Source organism: Crocuta crocuta, unplaced genomic scaffold (assembly GCF_008692635.1).
Source record: "Crocuta crocuta isolate KB4526 unplaced genomic scaffold, BGI_CrCroc_1.0 scaffold427, whole genome shotgun sequence".
In the NCBI taxonomy this organism is placed as follows: domain Eukaryota; kingdom Metazoa; phylum Chordata; class Mammalia; order Carnivora; family Hyaenidae; genus Crocuta; species Crocuta crocuta.
In genome coordinates, this window is record NW_027533273.1 from 56,844 (window position 1) to 75,482 (window position 18,639).

The following is an 18,639-nucleotide window of genomic DNA, read 5'->3' on the forward strand; positions in this document are numbered from 1 at the left end:
GGGAGGGGAGGGAAGGAACAAAGAAAGAAGAAAGAAAAAGGAAATGTTTAAAAATACTGAGTGAAAATTTTTCAAAATTAATGACAGACAACCAACCAAAGATTCAAGAAATTCAGGGAATGACAAGCACTGGATAAGCTTTTCTTTTTTCTTTTTAAAAATTCTTTTATGTTTGTTTATTTTTTGAGAGAGAGAAAGACAGAGTGCAACTGAGAGGCAGGAAGAGATGGAGACACAGAATCCAAAGCAGCCTCCAGGCTCCGAGCTGTCAGCACAGAGCCCAACATGAGGCTCAAACTCCTGATGAGATCATGACCTGAGCTGAAGTCGGATGCCCAACTGACTGAGCCACCCAGGAGCCTCATGGATAAGATTAAAAAAAAAAAAAAAATAGGAGGAAAAAAAATACCCCTACACCTGGGCATATAATATTCAAAATACAGAAAATCAAAGAGAATGCCTTGAAAAAAAAAACTGGGGATGGGGAGCTAGAGTGAAGAAACAGCTATGGAGAAGCAAGGAGAAGAATTACATAAAATTTCTTTTTAAAACTATGAAAGCAAAAAAGAGAGTGGAGAGTTGAAAGAAAAATACCCACCAGCCTAAATTCTATATAGATTGAAATTATCTTTTAAAAGTAGAGAAATAAAGATTTTCTCAATCAAAACTTTAGGAAATTTGTGATCAGGAGACCTGTCTTGGAAGAAAGGTTATAAAGAAGATCTTCAGAGAGAAAAAAATGTTGCAGGTCAGAAACTCAAAACTACATAAATAAAGAAGGACTGTTGAAGAAGAAATAATTGAAGGCAAAATAAAATATTTTATTTTTCTCATTCATAACTGATCTAATATTCATAATTTGTTCAAAATGACAATAATAATGTACTAATTAATTATGGGCTATGGGTAAGTAAAATAACAGTTGCTTTACAAAGAATGGGGAAAGGGGACTGGGAATATGTTGTTAAATGAATGTGTGAAGTGGATAGTGTTATTTGAAAGTGGACTTGGCTTAGTTGTAAATTTACTTTGCAAACTCTTGGGTAACCATTGCAAAAGGTAAAAAAAAAAAAAAAATTTAAAAAAAGAGGGAAGTCTGCATAGCTAAGTCAATTGAACGCCTGACTCTTGACTTCAGCTCAGGTTATGAACTCAGGGTTATGGGATCAAGCACCACATTGGACTCTGCTGAACACATAGCCTTCTTGGGATTCTCTCTTTCCCTCTCTCCCTCTCCCCCACTTGCTCTTGCTCACTCTCTCTAAAATAAAATTTTAAAAATTAATAGAAAAATAAGAAAAATATAAAGAAAAAAGACTATAATCGATATGCTATTAGAGAAGACAGAATGGTGTAATATAAAATGTTCAAGTAAGGTCAGAGATGAAAAAACAAATGAAGTCAAAAAGAGGAATGAAGAAGAGAGGAATGAGTGAAAACAAATATAATAGATATTATTCCAATTACATCAATACTCATTTTAAAATTCAGTGATACAAATATACCAATTAAAAGGCTGAGGCTGTCACAGTGGATAAATCAGAAAATCCAATTGTGTTCTGTCTACGAGAAACTCATTTTCAAGACATGGATTGATTAAAATGTAAAGATTACACAGTTGGTTAAGCGTCTGACTTCAGCTCAGGTCATGATCCTGCAGTNTGCTCAAGCCCCGCACCAGGCTCTGTGATGACAGCTAGCTCAGAGCCTGGAGCCTGCTTCATATTCTGTATTCCTTTCTCTCTAGCCCTCCCCTACTCACACTGTCTCTCTCTCTCTCAGAAATAAATAAAAATATTTTAAATTCTTTTTTTTAAATTAAAAAAAAAAAGTAAAGCTTAAAAGTAAGCAAAAGAAAGCTGGAGTAGTTATATTAATTTCAGACAAATCAGAATTCAGAACAAAGAAAACCATTAGAGAGATAGAGGGGCATTACATAACAACAATGGGGACAATTCTCCAAGAAGATATAACAATCCCTGATATGTATGAACCTAGCAACAGAGCATCAAAATACGTGAGGCAAAAACTTATAGAACTGCAAAGAAAAAACAGATGAATCCACTATTACAGTTGGAGACTTCAACACCCCTCAATCAGTAATGGACAGATCCGGCAGGCAGAAAATCAGTAAGGACATCGTGGAACTGAACAGTGCCATCAATCAACTGGATATAATTGACACTTATAGAATACATTACCCAACAATAGCAGAATAAACATTATCCTCATCTTTACACCGAACACTCACCAAGACAGAACACACTTCCAGGCCATAAAACACGCCTTAACAAATTTCAAGAATAGAAATCACAAAAAGGTACACTCTCAGGACACAATGGAATTAAACTACAAATCAATAACAGAGATATGGCTGGAGGAGAATCCCTAAATACTTGGCGATCAAACAGTGCGCTTCCAAATAATGCATGAGTCAAAGACAAAGTCACAGAAGAACTTAATATTTGGAATAACATGAAAATAAAAATACAACTTATTAAAATTTGTGGATGTAGTGAAAGCAGTGATCAGAAAGAAATTTATGGCATAGGATCCACATAGTAGAAAAAAAGAAATATCTAAAAGCAATAACTTAAGCTATCTTAGAAAACTAGAAAAAGAAAATCAAATTAAACCCAAAGTAGGCAAAATGAAGACAATAAGAATTAGAACTAAAATCAATGAAACTGAAAGTATATAATCAGTAGGGAAAATATCTGAAAGCAAAAGCTGGTTCTCAAAAAATATCAGTAAAACTGATAAATCTCTAGCCAGGTTAACTAAGATTAAAAAGAAGAAGAAGAAGATACAAAGTAGTAATAAGTACTAATAAGTAATGAAAGAGAGGTCATCACTAATGATCCCATGGACATTATAAAGATAATAAAGGAATATTATAAACAAGTATAGGCCCACAAATTTTATAACTTAGATGAATGAAATACACAACCTGCTGAAACTCACACAAGGAGAAAATCTATAATATGAATAGGTCTATATTTATTAAAGAAACTGAATCAATAACTTTCTGCCAAACCAGAAAGCACCAGGTCCATTGTTGAATTCTACCAGTCAAGAANATTTGCTACAATTTATTTCAGAAAATCAAAATAGAGTACACACTTCCTAATCTATTATATAAGGCCAGCATTATCCTATTGCCAAAAAACAAAGGCATTGTAAGAAAGGAAAACTAAGACCAATATTTCCCACTAACATATATGCAAAAATTCTTAAAAAAATATTAGCAATATCGAACAATGCATAAAAAAAACACTGCATCATAACCAAATGTGATTTATTCCAGGTATGCAATGCTGGTTCAACATTCAAAAACCAACACAATCTAATTTATCTATACATTAAGGAGAAAAATCATACACTGTATCTACATACAGAAAGAGCACTTGACAAAAACCAACACTAATGCATGATAAAAATTCTCAGCAAATATAGGAATATAGGGGGGTTCTTCAGCATGAAAAAGAACATCCAAAAAAAAAAAAAACCCTTCATTTAACATCATTCTTAATTGTGAGAAATCATATTCTTTTCTTGCTAAGATCAGGAACAAGGCAAAGATGTCCATTTTTATCACTCCTATTTGACATCATACTCAAAATCCTAGATAATACAAGACAAGAAAAGGAAATAAAAGGTATATAGGTTTCCAGAATGGAAATATAGATATAGATTTCCAGAATGTACTAGTTTCCATTCCCACAAACAGTGCAATAGGATCCCCCTTTCTCCACATCCTCACCAACATCTGTTGTTTCCTGATTTGTTACTTTTAGCCATTCCGACTGGTGTGAGGTAGTATCTACACATACATACAATGGAATACTACTCAATGATGAAAAAGAATGAAATTTTGATATTTGCAACAATGTGGATGTAACAGGATTATGCTAAGTGAAATAAATCAGTCAGAGAAGATATCATATGATTTCATTCATATCTGGAATTTGAGAAACTTAACAGATGAACAAAGGGGAAGGGAAGAAAAATAAGATAAAAACAGAGAGAGAGGAAAACCATAAAAGACTCTTAAATGCAGAGAACAAACTGAGGATTGATTGGGGGGCAATGTTAAATGAGTGATGGGCATTAATGAGGACACTTTTCAGAATGACACTGGGTGTCATATGTAAGAGATGAATCCCTGGATTCTACTCCTGAAAACAAGACTACACTGTATGTTAACTAACTTGAGAATTTAAAAAAAAAAAAAAGGAAGAAAGAAAGAGAAAGAGAGAGAGAGAGAGAAAAGGAAGGAAGGAAGGAAGGAAGGAAGGAAGGAAGGAAGGGAGGGGGGGGGAGAGGGCGGGAGGGAGGGAAAGAGAAAAAGTATACAGATTGGAAAGGGAGAAATAAAACTTCCTTTGTCTGCAAATGATATGCTTATCTATGTAGATAATCCCAAAGAATCTTAACAATAACAACATAAAGTCCTGGAACTAATAAGTAATGGTAACAAGGTTTCAGAATACAGGTTAATATATAAAAGTTAACTGCTTCTTATACACCAGCCAGGAAAAATTACAACTTGAAATTAAAAACACTATACATTTATACTGGCACCAAAAATATGAAATACTCAAGTATCAATCTAATAAAATAGGTAAAAAATGTACATGAGAAAAAGTATAAAACTCAAAAGAAGAAATGAAAGATGTAAATAAATGGAGAAATATTGCAGGTACATGGAGAAGAAGACTCAATATTATCAAGATGTTATTTCTTGGGGCACTTGGGTGGCTCATGTTCAGCTTCCGATGCTTGGTTTCAGCTCATTGTTCATGGGTTCAAGCCCCATATCAATCTCCATGCTGACAGTATGGAACCTGCCTGCTAGGGATTCTGTCTCCCTCTCTCTCTGCCCTTCTCCTGCTTGCTATCTCTCTCTCTCAAAAAAAAATAAATAAACATTTTAAAAAATGTTATTTCTTCCCAAATTGATCCATACACTACAAGCAATCCTAATCAAAATCTTGGCAAATTATGTTGTAGATATTGGAAAAAAAAAAACTGGTTCTATAGTTTACATGGAAAAACAAAAGATCCAGAATAGATAATACAATAAAAAAAAAAGAAAAGAACAAATTCAGAGGACTGACACTACCCAACTTCAAGACTTATTATAAATCTTCAGTATTTAAGACATTGTTTTATTGGCAAAGAATAAATAGATCAATGGACTAAAGACAAACATCCCAGATACAGAGCCACATAAACATAGTCAACTAATCTTTGGCAAAGGAGCAAAGGCAATTCATTAGAAAAAGGAGAGTCTTTTTAACAAAAGGTGCTAGAACAGTTGGGCATCCACATGCAAAAAAAAAGAATACAGACACCAACATTATTCCTTTCACAAAAGTTAACTCAGACTGAATCATCGACTTTAATGTAAAATGTAAAACTATAAAACCGCTAGATAATAATATACAAGAAAATCTAGTTGATCTTATGTTTAGAGAATTTGTTGTTGTTTTAGATGCAACGCCAAAGAATGATCCATGAAAGAGATATTGATAAGTTGGACGTCACTAAGATTAAAAACAAAACAAAACAAGACAAAAACCTCTCTGTGAAGGGCACTGTTGAGAGAATGAAAAGGTGGTCATCAACTGGAAGGAAATATTTTCAAAACACGTATCTGATAAAGGACTGGTATCCAAAACACAAAGAATTTGTAAAGCTCAATCATAAGAAAACAACTCAAAAAGTAGACAAAAGATCTGAAGGGACACCTCATCAAGGAAGATCTACAGATGGCATCTTAGCGTATGAAAAGATGCTGAACATCACATGTGATTAAGGAGTTGCAAATTAAAATAAGATACCACAACACACCTATTAAAAAATGGCGAAAATCCAAACTACTGACAATAGCAAATGCTGGCCAGAATGTGAAGCAATCGCAATGCTCATTTATTGCTGGTGGCAATACAAAATGATACAGCCACTTTGGAAGACAGTCTGGAAGTTTCTTACAAAACGAAACAAACTCTCATAATATGTATGAATGCGCCCACTGATATTTCTCCAAATGAGTTGAAAATGTATGTTCACATAAAAATCTACAAATGAATGTTTATAGAAGCTTTATTTATAACTGCCAAAACTTGGAAGCAACCAAAGTGTCCTTCAACAGGAGAATGGATAACAATCTGTGATATATCCATACAATAGGACACTGTTGGAGGAGGAAACCAAGAAGATGTGTCTGCCAGTTGACCTTTAGTCTAGACTTGGGCATTTGGAGGCTTATCACCCCCTTGTTTCACTTTGGAATGCATGCTCTGTACACAGTGGGAGCTTCTCTAAGTGGCCTTAAAGGAGTAAGGTGTTTTGAGACCATCTAGACGGTATATGTGAAGGAAACCAATTAAGGCCCTCCATGTAAACTTTTAAGATTTGGCAGGTGAGTACAGAGATCTACTTGTCTTACAGGCACCCACGACAAGCCTCATAAGTAAGTTCTCTTGCTTACTAAACTGCCACCTACCAATCGAAGTGGCTTGCCTCTTTCTTTGGTCTCTCCTTGCCCTATGTGTACAGGTATAGTTTGTAAACCAACAAATACTCTTCAATGATGAAAAGAACTGAGCTATCAAGCCATGAACATACTTGGAGGAATCTTAAATACATATTGCTAAGCAAAAGAAGCCAATAAGAAAAAGCTATATACTGTATCATTCCAACAATATAACACTCGGGAAAAGATAAAATTATGCAATCAGTAAAAAGATCCCTGAATGCCAGGGAACTGGGGAGAGGACAAGTGGGATCGATATGTGAAGCACAGAATTTTAGGGCACTGAAACCGTCCTATACAATACAGTAATGATGGACACATATCCTTATACATTTGTCCAAACCCACAGAATGTACAACATAGTGAATCCTAATGTAAATGATGGACTATAAAATATATTGATATTGGTTCATAAATTGTAACAAATGCATTACACTAATGCAAGATGTATGTATGAAACGGTATTGTGGAGGGGAGTTATGAGAAGCTATATGGAAACTATTTTCCACGTAATTTTTCTGTAAATCCAAAACTACTCTAAACAATAAAGTCCCTTAATTAGGAAAAAAAAAAAAAGGAAAAAAAAAACCAACAATATGGCAAACACTAGCAAACTAAAACTGAAAATATTCTCTGGAATATTAAGAAAACAATGTCTTTACAGAATCCCACATACACATTCAAACAATAATCATCCAAATCATCTGCTTAATCTTTTGGGCTTCACAGAGGCAGGCAATAAAAGGCAGAAAATCACTCTTCAATGGATTTGCCAACTGCATATGGCATAAATCAGAATGAAGCATCAAAGATGAAATATGCTCATTTGTGAAGTCAAATGAAAAATAAAAAACAATCATCACATTACTTTGTTCTTGAATAGCAGAGGCAGTCTTTTGAGCCTCTCCCCGCCAGCTGTGGATTCTAAGAGAACAGTAACTGATGATAATGATTAATTCTAGAGATGAGTGATTCACTGTTTTGTAATATAAGTCCTACTGAAAGTCATTTAAGTTTAGAAAAACTTGGTAACATACCAGTGCCTCCGTTTAAGACATTCAGAGGAAAATTAAACAAATGCTACTTTGAGCATATTTCTATATACTTAGGTCATCATTTTCTTGTACTACAATTTAAAGTAAAACAATTACAAATATTTTCTAAGTCTTAATAGCCTTAACTTTCTTTTTAAAAGTTTTAGTCCATCCCCTCTATGGGGTTGTAATTCTAATTATTGCTGTGCAAGGCACTATTTTTTTTTTTTTTTCAAATCGATGCCATAAGAAAGGATTCTTAGATTAACTTACTGCTATTATTACTATCATAAAAATATCTACAACTAAAATGTTAGCCTTCTTAATCATGAAAACAAAAGTAAATAAAAACAAGTTTCAAAAACATGAATATAGGGTGCCTTGGTGGCGTAGTCAGTTGAGCACCCAACTTGGGCTCAGGTAATGATCTCACAGTACATGAGTACAAGCCCCGCATCGGGCTCTGTGCTGACATCTCAGAGCCTGGAGCCTGCTTTAGATTCTGTGTCTCCCTCTCTCTCTATTTCTGACTCTACCCCACTCATGCTCACTCACTCTCTCTCTCTCTCTCACAAAAATAAATAAGCATTTTAAGAAATTAAAAACATGAACACTATGAAACATGGTAATTTTTGCATAATTTATATACCAAGTATGAGAGTCAATTTGAATTTTTATGATTATAAAGAAAGGTCTAGTCTTTTATTACTGCAGTGAAAAATTTTTTAAACTTGTTTATACTTTGATAAAATGTGGAAATGTTTGCTTTATTGTATATAGCTATACTAGTAATTATGCAAGAATTCAGAGCCCTGCCTGGTCTATACTCTGAAATATTCATAATTGAAACTGAAAACTTCTTAAATTGAACTTCTAAAAACCCAATCCCCAACCTGGTTATAATTATCCCTTTGTAGGAAATCATAAAGAAATCTTATAAAATTACACTGTAAAATACCTAAGTGAAGCAAAGATATAAACACTGAAGGCCTCCTACCTTAACATAGCATTTTTTCCGTCACTTCTGGTACACCAGACCTGCCGGGTTTGATAACCTATCTCTAAGTCCCAGGTCTTGGAAAAGTGATGTGGCTTGTAACTCTGATTTCTAACGGTGACTCGCTCCTTTGAATCAGAGCTAACATCCAGAACAGTTCTTCCGCTGAGGTTAATTTCTTTAAGATGAGGCAGTCTACATTTACTCCATGGTCCAACTTTAAGGCTAAAAGTATATTCTTCTTCTCCAAGAGGACAGGAAACAGGAGTGTCACAGGCTCTTGACTCGGTCAGATTGGGACACCGAGAACCGCCATAGAGAGGGGGAGCAATGGCTGCCCGGGTTCTGTGCTGCAATTGCTTCTCACATCCCTTCCTACACTCGGACCACTGTGAGAACTCAGACACAACACAATCCCGGGGGCAGGGGACGAGGCAAGCTTGCTCTGTGGTGGGGCGGGGGGCAAAGTGTTCACATATTTCATTTCCAACCACGGTTCTGTTCAACTTCTGAATACAGCGCGCAGTCCGGTGCTGTAACCCATGTTGCGCTGTCACACACTCCGCGGGCCGAGGCGCGGCTTGGCCGAGGCTGGAAGGGGCGAGCACGCAGTGGTGCCAGTCAGAGACCTCCCACTGGAAGAGGTCACGGTGCCAGTCACAGACTCGGAAGCAGCTTCTTTCCTTTGGAGGCCTGCCGTTCTCATCGCAGTTAGAGAGGTGACTCGTCCACCCTTCCAAGTGGAAACACCACAGGGCACGACTCTGGACTCCTCCGGGTCCACAGTCTCCTACGCACCTTCCCCAGGGGCCTACGGGCACAAAGACAAGGATGTCAATTACTCAGGGATTCCACGCCACCCTCCACACAAAAATGGGTCAGTCTGCACACTTCCCAACACAACCAGTATGAAATTATGAACTTGAGTGGACGGTATAATTCAGTTGTGAAGGGTGTGGACGCTGCATCAGTTTGCCTTTGTTGAAATACCCTCTCCCTCTCTTACCAGCAGTATAAACTTGGAAGAATTACTTCTATTTCTAAGCCTTAGTTTCCTTAACTACAGAAGGGAGAGATTAAAAGCACTGACTTGGCAGAACTGTTCTGAGGATCAGTGACACAATGTGGTACCAAGGAGACAATACACACTTAATAAATGATTGGTATCATTATAATCGTTGTATTCCAAAGCCTAGATATCTAACTCAATATTAATACTTTCTAGGCAGACAATGTTTCAATCTAAAAGAAAAGCCCTAAACCCAGGATCTTAAAAAAAAAGTAGGATTTTTCATGTTTCGAAGCCTTCAGCTCAATACTGCAGGTGGCTCAGAAGAGAAATACATTTTTAAAAGATAACTTGCCAAAGTATTCTAAATATATTTTCGCTCGCTAAATAGATGTCCCCACTTTTGGTGTTTGCTTGCGGAGTGAATCGCATGAAAAAGAAAATATCTGATGGGGGAGGATGTAATAAAAGCAGTAACAGCACTACTGAACTGGCTACAGGAAATCCTGACCCTACAATCCCTGAAATATACCCCCTTGGCTTTTTGATAGGTACTGATGCTGGGTAAAGCTTCCATTAGTTTATAACATGCCATTTCTTTTAATTACTGAATACGTTTTCATGGGAAAGAGTCCCAGAAAGAAATGAACAGACAAGAGTGTCCATTGTTTTGCATCTAATCTGAAGACATACTAGCCAGCCTTATCCAGGAGGCTGATGATATAACTTCACAAGGATAGCAAGTAATCACATTTTATGTCATTGGGAAAGAAAATACTTTCCCCTCTTTCACTTTACTTAAATATGTAATATAAACCCAAGAAAATTTTATCAGCTCAACAATGTAACCTTTGCCCCTACACTAGGCTGTGATAATAATAAAGGTAATTCACACCCTGAGAAATATTTTAATTTATATAGGTAAAGGAAATAAGGTGCAGTCTTTCTCTCTTTCTTCGAATCTGATCAAACACCCCAAATGCCATTTAACTACTTCATGGAATATGTTTTCATGTCCACCCATTATATTTCTAGGAAAGGTAATATGTACATAGTTACATGCATTTAGGAAGAGACATATACATCCCCAGAGAAAAACAGGTACTTGCATGTGGGGCCCCATGCTGCAGTGAGGATCTCTCACTTTACCAAGACATTGATTTTGTGGTGCTAATGTGCAGTCTTCCCAGTTCTTCCCTACAGCCCTATCTGGTTATATAGAACTACTATGCCAATGACTTGTCAGTTCGTGAGTGAGATTAACATAGAAAATACTCTCATGTCCCTTCAGTGTCCCCATCCTGGAGCCTCCTCCTCCTGAAATGGACAGAGGAGTTTCATCAAAGTAAGTCAGCCTTTACTCACTGCAACACCCTTGAGTTTGTCCACACATTTCCTAGGCGTGACATCCCAGCACTGACTGTTCACGACACAGTAAATGCACATAAAAGCTGGAACTCTCGGCACAGGTTGATTTCATCAACTGCCCTGAATTCTGATGATTTTATCCTAGATCACCCACAATTTTATACTATGCACAGTAAAATGTTCATTGCTACATGGAAGTCATTTAAAGGCTTCATGTGCCCAGATGCTCCAGAGCAATCTCAGTTCAAGTATGCCATCCCTTGGCCATCATGTCAGATTGTGCCCACAAATTTACATTAGTGCCCCCCCACTCAATCACCATGGTTACTCAGTAAAGAAATACTTCCAGGGGTGCCTGGGTGGCTCAGACAGTTAAGCATCCAACACTTGACTTCGACTCGGGTCATGATCTCATTCACGGTTTTTGTCAGTGTAGAGCCTGCTTTGGATTCTCTCTCACTCTCTCTCTCTCTCTCCCTCTCTCAAAATAAATAAAGTTAAAAAAAGACATTCTTCCAAATAATATATCCTTGTAGCAAACTTTTAAAATCTAAAATCAGTCTTGACTAATATAAAACAACTATCAGATAAAATTGAAAGAAGCTCTTTTTCTAAGGACTAGGTTTGTACATAATGGCTCTCTGCTTATCTTTACTTGTTAATGTAGCAAATACACACAATTTTTCCCTTAGGACTTTTTGTGTGTAAGGAAAGTAAGACCATAAAAATCAAACCATTTCTAACCAATCTGATAAAGTTAATATTAAATTTAATTCACCTAGAACACTTTACAAAGTGATCTTTATTCTATTTTTAAAGCATTTTACTAACATTTTCCTATTATTAAAATGTTTCTTTCCTGTTGTAAGTTTTTTACCTACTTTCAAAATTGTTAAGGTAGCTCTTTTTTGTTATTTGAAACCATTAATATTTTAAACCCTGAACATTACTATTCTTCCCTTAGCTTTCACATTCTCCCATCTACAAAGAAATGCACTAAACAGCAAAAACTTTCTTAGATCAATGGAAGACAAAATACACCTACGAGGAAATAATTATTACCATTTGTTAGAGGCTAGCAGTGCTGTGGTAGAGGCTACAATGATACCAGAGGACTGTTACATATTCAAGAATTTTATCAGCTGGTTGCTAAATCATTCATAGTTTGCAATCAACTATGATGTGAGTATTTACACCACAAATCAAGACATTTAAAAACAACAACAACAACAACAACAACAACAACACAGGACTGATTTGTCTTATACCACAAGCAATTTGTTCAGTGCCTTCCCTCCTTCTTTCCTGTTTCTTACAACAATCCTCTCACACGGGGCTAGAATGCTCATTTTATCAGTTGGGGAAACTAAGCTCAGAGAATTTACAGAGTGCATCAACGGTTATACACTTAGTAAATGGTAGACTAGAATGGGACTCCAGAACTGTGAGACTCCAAGCTTGGGCTACTGCCCTGCATTTGAAAAGAGGGTTGTTTTGTTTTGTTTTTGTGTGTGTGTGTGTTTGTTTCTCCCAGGGTGTGCATGGTATCTGTGATCCTAACATCACAAGGCAGATCTGTTTCTTAGCTTAGCTATGATCGCTCCCATTTGGTAGTTAATATTCCTTTGGATATGCGTACAAGTAATCAAGGTGGTATGTGAGCAATAATTTCCCCTCCTGGGCCTGGAAATTTAGGATGGCAGTTCTTGCATGGTAAGACATGTGCATATTGATAAACATTAGTCAGTAGATTTAGGAAGGCACAGTCTAGGTAGAATAGTTTCTCCTCATGTTAAAAGCACACTTTGCAGGCAACTGAACAACAGATAAATAAGCAAATATAAAGTGAATTGCATATGCTTGGAATAAATGAAAAACAAATTGCAAACAAGTTATACAAGATAGAGACAAGACCTCTAAGCAATTGACCTATAACAATTTGCATTTCTCAGGCACAGAGACAAAATGTGTTCCATGGTTTATTCAGTTGTGTTTGCCTATGAACTTTAAACACACACACTAGTGAAAACTACAGAGCCCTGAGGGATTTTGCCATTTCAGAAAACATGCACATTTAAGTCAAACGTGAACTACAGTTTGAGAAATCTTGGATCCTTGTCTAAGTTCAGAACTAGAACATATTAAAGTTTTGAGCAGTTGCCTGGAGAAAATGAATACCACCTTTAAATTTTCTATATATATATAAAATGTGATTATATTCATAATATATATCTGAGATAATGACCTAAAGAAACATATACCAAACCCTTGTTTTTAAACATCAATCATTTGGTATTCCTTTATTGAAAACAGGCCCCAAGTAATACAAATAAAACAAAATTTAGAACTAGTAAAAGATTAAAAGTTTAATTAAACATAATGCACCTTTAAACTAAAACTCGAGCTGTGTTACATTTCTCAGAAAACATTTTAATGGTATAATAGGGATAGTAATTCAGTACTTGTTTATCTGGACCAATATTATGCAAAAACATCATTCATCTGCAATTTACTACCTTTTCTGTGTGATAAACAGTCATTCTGGAATAAACTGCTAAATCTTTTAAATCACAACAGTTTTAATTAGTACATTAACATTTTGATTTAGAAGGTAAAATCTTTGGACTCGAAAGGGTAGCACTGATACTGATGAATTCTTGGGTCACATTTACATTTAAGAATCTGTGATGCCTTTTTTTTTTCCTGCCTGTGTTTTTTTGCAGAAAGTGCAAATATGCGAATGCTCTAATGTAATACTCCTCTGGAAGCAGAAAAGTGCTGGCATATTTTATTCTCTTAATTAAGTTACCCTTAACTGGATTAGGTTTAGATGAATGTATCTCCCAATCTAAATCATCATATTTAGGACAACCTGCTGGATGCCTGAATTTTAGGTGCAGCATTCAATAAGATACCTACAATAAAGGAAAAAGGTAACTCAAGAGGTCAGAGAGAATGAACACATTCTATGCTTTTTGCACAGCATATGCCACTGTTTGATGTAGCAATCCTGAATTAGTACCACTCATGCAATAGGAGGAGATGTTGTTTTACTATTCATTTTTTTTCCAACCACTGCTTTTATTATCCTGAGATTGCTTTATTTTTAACGTGGGCAATGGGGTTGAGGAATGACATGAATGTCAATGTAAATCTTTAATACCTAACCCAAATTACCTGTGGATAATTACTATACCAAAGCACTCATAAACCTCAACATTACCAAATGTGATATAAAACACTGACTTACTTATAAGCTGTCTCACCTCTAAGAAATAGCTTAAAATTTATGCAGTAGCTTTCACTTCTCAAAAGGCTTTCACATCAACCATGGAGTAATTAAAATAATGCTTCTATTGCATAGGGAACAAATATCTAAGAAATCTCACCTTCTAAAATACATCAAAGAACCCAAGGAATGAGAAAAGAGTGGCATCTGAGCATTCGTTCACTAATATAATAGTTACTCATTACCTGCTACTTAACAAATAATATATTAGACTCTCAAAATATAAAAATAAACGAAACATTAAGTATCTCTTACAAAATTTGTACCCTAAATGTAATGCCAATTTGCTCCTAAAGAGGACATTGTGTCTCTCCTTCAGCTCTATCTACACTTACTCCGTACACAGTTTAGCAATCTTAATGCTTTGATTTCCCAAGCTCATTAGATCTAAAGCAGCAAACCAGAAATTGAGAGGGACCATTGGAGGCAAGAGGCACTGATGGAAGCCAGAAGGGATGGCCATTCTCAAGTCTACATTTCAGAATCTATCATGTTTTTTTTTCTGTTTTGTATTTAATGTTTATTTATTTTTTGAGAGACAGAGACAGAAGGTGAGCTGGGGAGGGGCAGAGACAGAGGGAGACACCAAATCTGAAGCAGGCTCCGGGCTCTGAGCTGTGAAGCACAGAGCCCGAGGTGAGACTCAAACTCATGAACCATGAGATCATGACCTTAGCTGAAGTCGGATGCTTAATCGACTGAGCCACCCTGGTGCCTCCTAAATCTATCATGTTAATTAATAACTTCCACTAGCAGAGGATTCTTAAAGCCATACAGCACTACCTAAACTAACAGCAAACTTGTTCATTATATATATATCCATTACTGAGTTATACATCAGATATCAATAGAAACACAATATAGAAAATGTAAAAACATGGACAAAATTTTAAATGAGAAAAAATTTAAACCATAATGCATTTTATTTAAAAAACTCCATTACATTTTTCACAGTAACCAAAAAAAAATTATTAATACTAAAGCTATTTTCAAAACACACTTGTGGTCTAAAGGATACATGTGCAAAAGTATTCCAATATTTCTCATTAGAAATTTTAACAGCAACGGTGCAGAGCTGTACCTTCATTTTCATAGGAATAAAGATTTACTTTTGGAGACAGTTTATGATTCCATGAAGGCCACCACAGAGCACGTGGACTGAATTTTTATACTTCCAGAAAGCATAAGCACTGTTGCTAACATTCCAGGCTCTTTCTGTATGATTGTGTCTTTGTTTGACACCTAACAGCACGCTTTAAGTCCATTTCATCTTTGTGGACAGATGCTTCTGACTGAAAAGCAAAGTGCCTCCATTACTTATCATTTATGATTACAAATTATTAGTTGCCAGTGGCTAGAACATCCATTAAAAGTAGCTTGACAGCAAGGAAGATTAGAAATATATCTGAACGACTCATCAGCTAACGCAAACCCACAGAGACAGAAAACCACCTTTTAAAAATTGTTTATCAATATTTCTGGTCTGAATTCTACTTTCTAAAAATTTTGAAGCTAAAAAGAAATCTCAAGCCTCATATTCTTCACAATATTCTGACACAAAGTGGGTCTTTTCAGATCACTAAAATCTACAGCTTGCTAACTGCTTCAAATGTGGGAATGGAAAGGTAATGTGACAGCCCACAGTTTTTGGAGGAGCAAACCAAGCCCAGACAAATTCAATGAGTTGCCCAAGATCATGAAGTCATTTGGCGCAGAAATGGGATGGAAAATTCCATTCCAGACACCCAGTCCAGTGGTCTTTACACTATATTATGCTGGTTTCCACTGTAACACCCTAAGACTGCAAGGGAGGAATAAGAACTCTGTAAATGGTTGTAATCCAAGATGGGGCGCAGGGTGAAAGGAGGAAAAACATGAAAAGGAAGTGAAAATGACATAAAAACACATACAACACAAGTGACAAAGTGCCTGTTAACGCTGAGAGTTTTCAGTCTCCTGCACCAGCACCTGTAGCCCTTCCCAGGGACCCTTCACAATTTATTATGTGAAATGGAATCCTTCCTGCCTTTGTATGCTTGAGAACATGGACTCAGCTACTGTTCAAGAACATAAAGAACCAGCAAATTTCAGGGGGTTAGCGCACAAAGCCTCGAGCACCAGTAAGACATTGTGTGTCTCTAGAATAACGATAGCAAATAATAGTAACATTTTTTTGAACACCTACCATCTTCCTAATACCATCTGTACATTGTTGATATTGTTCTTCTTTGCTAGACGAGACCATCAAAGCATGATGTCAAAGAACATGCTCAAAGAAAGCAGCTCAGAAGCCCTGATGCTGGACTCTCCAGTTCTATCTACCTTGTGCCTTTTCCACAACAACTGCAGTTTAACTACTTTTAGGAGCCATATCTCTTGAGCAAATGAAGCCTTGCAATGCCCGCTAGATAAACTATATTTAGAAGAGCGTCTGTTCTGAGCGCAGCTGGTGTGAGGGGCTCAGGGCACAGCCACTCCTTTCCTGCCTAAAGCCCTTCATCCTTGCCTTGGTCTCAGCTCAATGGCCTGGCTCGGGTGATAGCCTCGAACTCCTGGGGCTCTGCTACCTGTCAACAGATATTTATGGGGTGTTCTCATCCCATAAATATGGCTCCACTCAACTTTGACTTTACTTACAATAAATGCTTCCGCTAAGCCCTCTAGATTCCCTGGAGAAGAACAAAAGCATTTACTCAGCTGTTTTGTATCAGTTAAGTGAAAAAGACAATGAAGAGTAAGCCAGAAATGGAGTGAAGCTGAGCCCCACACAGTGTTTTTCTGAAGGACTTTTTCCCTTAGCTTATGGGCCACTCTCGCGGTGACTATACTTTAGGAGGGCCAGAAATTTGTTTGCTTTATACTTCACAGAAGCAAACTGGAAGAGGTGTTTGGGAGGCTGAAATTCTTAAGCTGTACTTCTCCTTCAGGAGAAAAAAAAAACATAAAGTGCTATTTGCACAGTGAATAATCAATACATGTTGGGATTGATAAAGGAGGCCTCTTTTACGGTTGGTTGTCTTAGAGGTTCACTGGAAAAGCAACAATGCTGAGACTATGTACACATAGGCTTTAAAAATACATGAAGCAAAAGGTTAGAGTGGCATCCATTTTATTTATCATTAAGCAACTCAAGGATTAATTTCGCCTAGGCCAAAAATTGCATGGGAGCATACTTGAGATAATATATTTTCTTCTTAATTTCAATTCTCTAATGGTTACATGGAGTATATCTGCTTCCCAATATATCTTTTCTCTAGTAGCAGATAGTCGTGATGAACAAGTGAGAGAGAATGAAACATAAGCTACATTTTGGTGGATAAAACCTCTAGTTCCCCCAATTTTTTTTGTCCCAAAGGAATAAACATTTCAGTTTTGAAACAGAATTTTAAGACTATTTGAGACTCTTGTCATCTGAAAAATAACTTCCAAGTTACTGATTTGAAAAAAATATCTGAGAAACAGTGGTACCATGGCATAATCACAATATTATCTTCTATCTAAAAACACTAGATATACCGGTGTGTCCTATATAGTCTAATGAGCATCCTAAGGATTCTTTCCACAAAGATCAAATCCAATGACTCACCCATAACTTTTACTTCCTAAACATCAGTCCAATCTGTCCATGTTTCTTCATCCCCACTGTCACCACCCTCATTCAAACCACCATCTTTTCTTGTATGAACGAGAGAAGTAGCCTCTTGTCTGGCCTTCTAGCATGTACTGCCCCACCGCACTGCACCCCTGACATCAATTATTTCTCCATATCACAGACACATATTTTTTAATCATTCAAATTTGTACCACACTGGGTGCAGCTTGTCATCCAAATGACATCTCCATGCTTAAAGCTCATCAGTAGCTTTCCAATCCTCTCAAAAAGCAATTCTTTTTTAACATGATATATAAGTGCCTACCTGATCTGGCCCCACCCCACATCTTTAGGATCCTGATAACCTGGCCACCCATGTTTGCTCACCGCTCTGCCATCATGGTGGCCATGTTTCAGTTCTTCCAATGCTCCAAGACCCTCCCACACCTGGCTAGCCACATGTACAATTCCTGAAGCCAAGTCACACGCTCCACCCCCAGGAGCCAACTTAATTCCTTCTCACTCTTCATATCTTAAGTTACTTTCTTAGCTAACNATCTGACTGTGTAATTTATTCCTTATCTCTCCCACTGGATTCTAACTCCACGATGACATAAAAATGTAGGTCCCGCTCACCACTCTATTCCCAGCACTAACCTAGTGCTTGGCATATGGTTAGCCTCCTACCCATGACTAAAGCTGGAGCAAACAGCACAGTCGGAAGCAGAATTATATCTAAATATAAGTAGGAGGAATGTTACCACCAGAAATGCATCACACAAATGAATTGATGGTATTTCATAAATGAG

At 36.7% G+C, this 18,639-nt stretch overlaps 1 protein-coding gene across 1 annotated transcript in view; it reads right to left on the reverse strand.

The window, feature by feature from the left end:
• The window catches only part of LOC144218045 (thrombospondin type-1 domain-containing protein 7B-like), a gene marked incomplete at its 3' end in the record, with an annotated part of 209,523 nt that overhangs the window by 38,431 nt on the left and 152,453 nt on the right, over window positions 1-18,639 (reverse strand). The window contains exon 2 of the mRNA XM_077747866.1: window positions 8,573-9,383. Within this exon, the coding sequence (XP_077603992.1) occupies window positions 8,573-9,383 (811 nt within the window). The remainder of the gene's footprint in view (window positions 1-8,572; window positions 9,384-18,639) is intronic.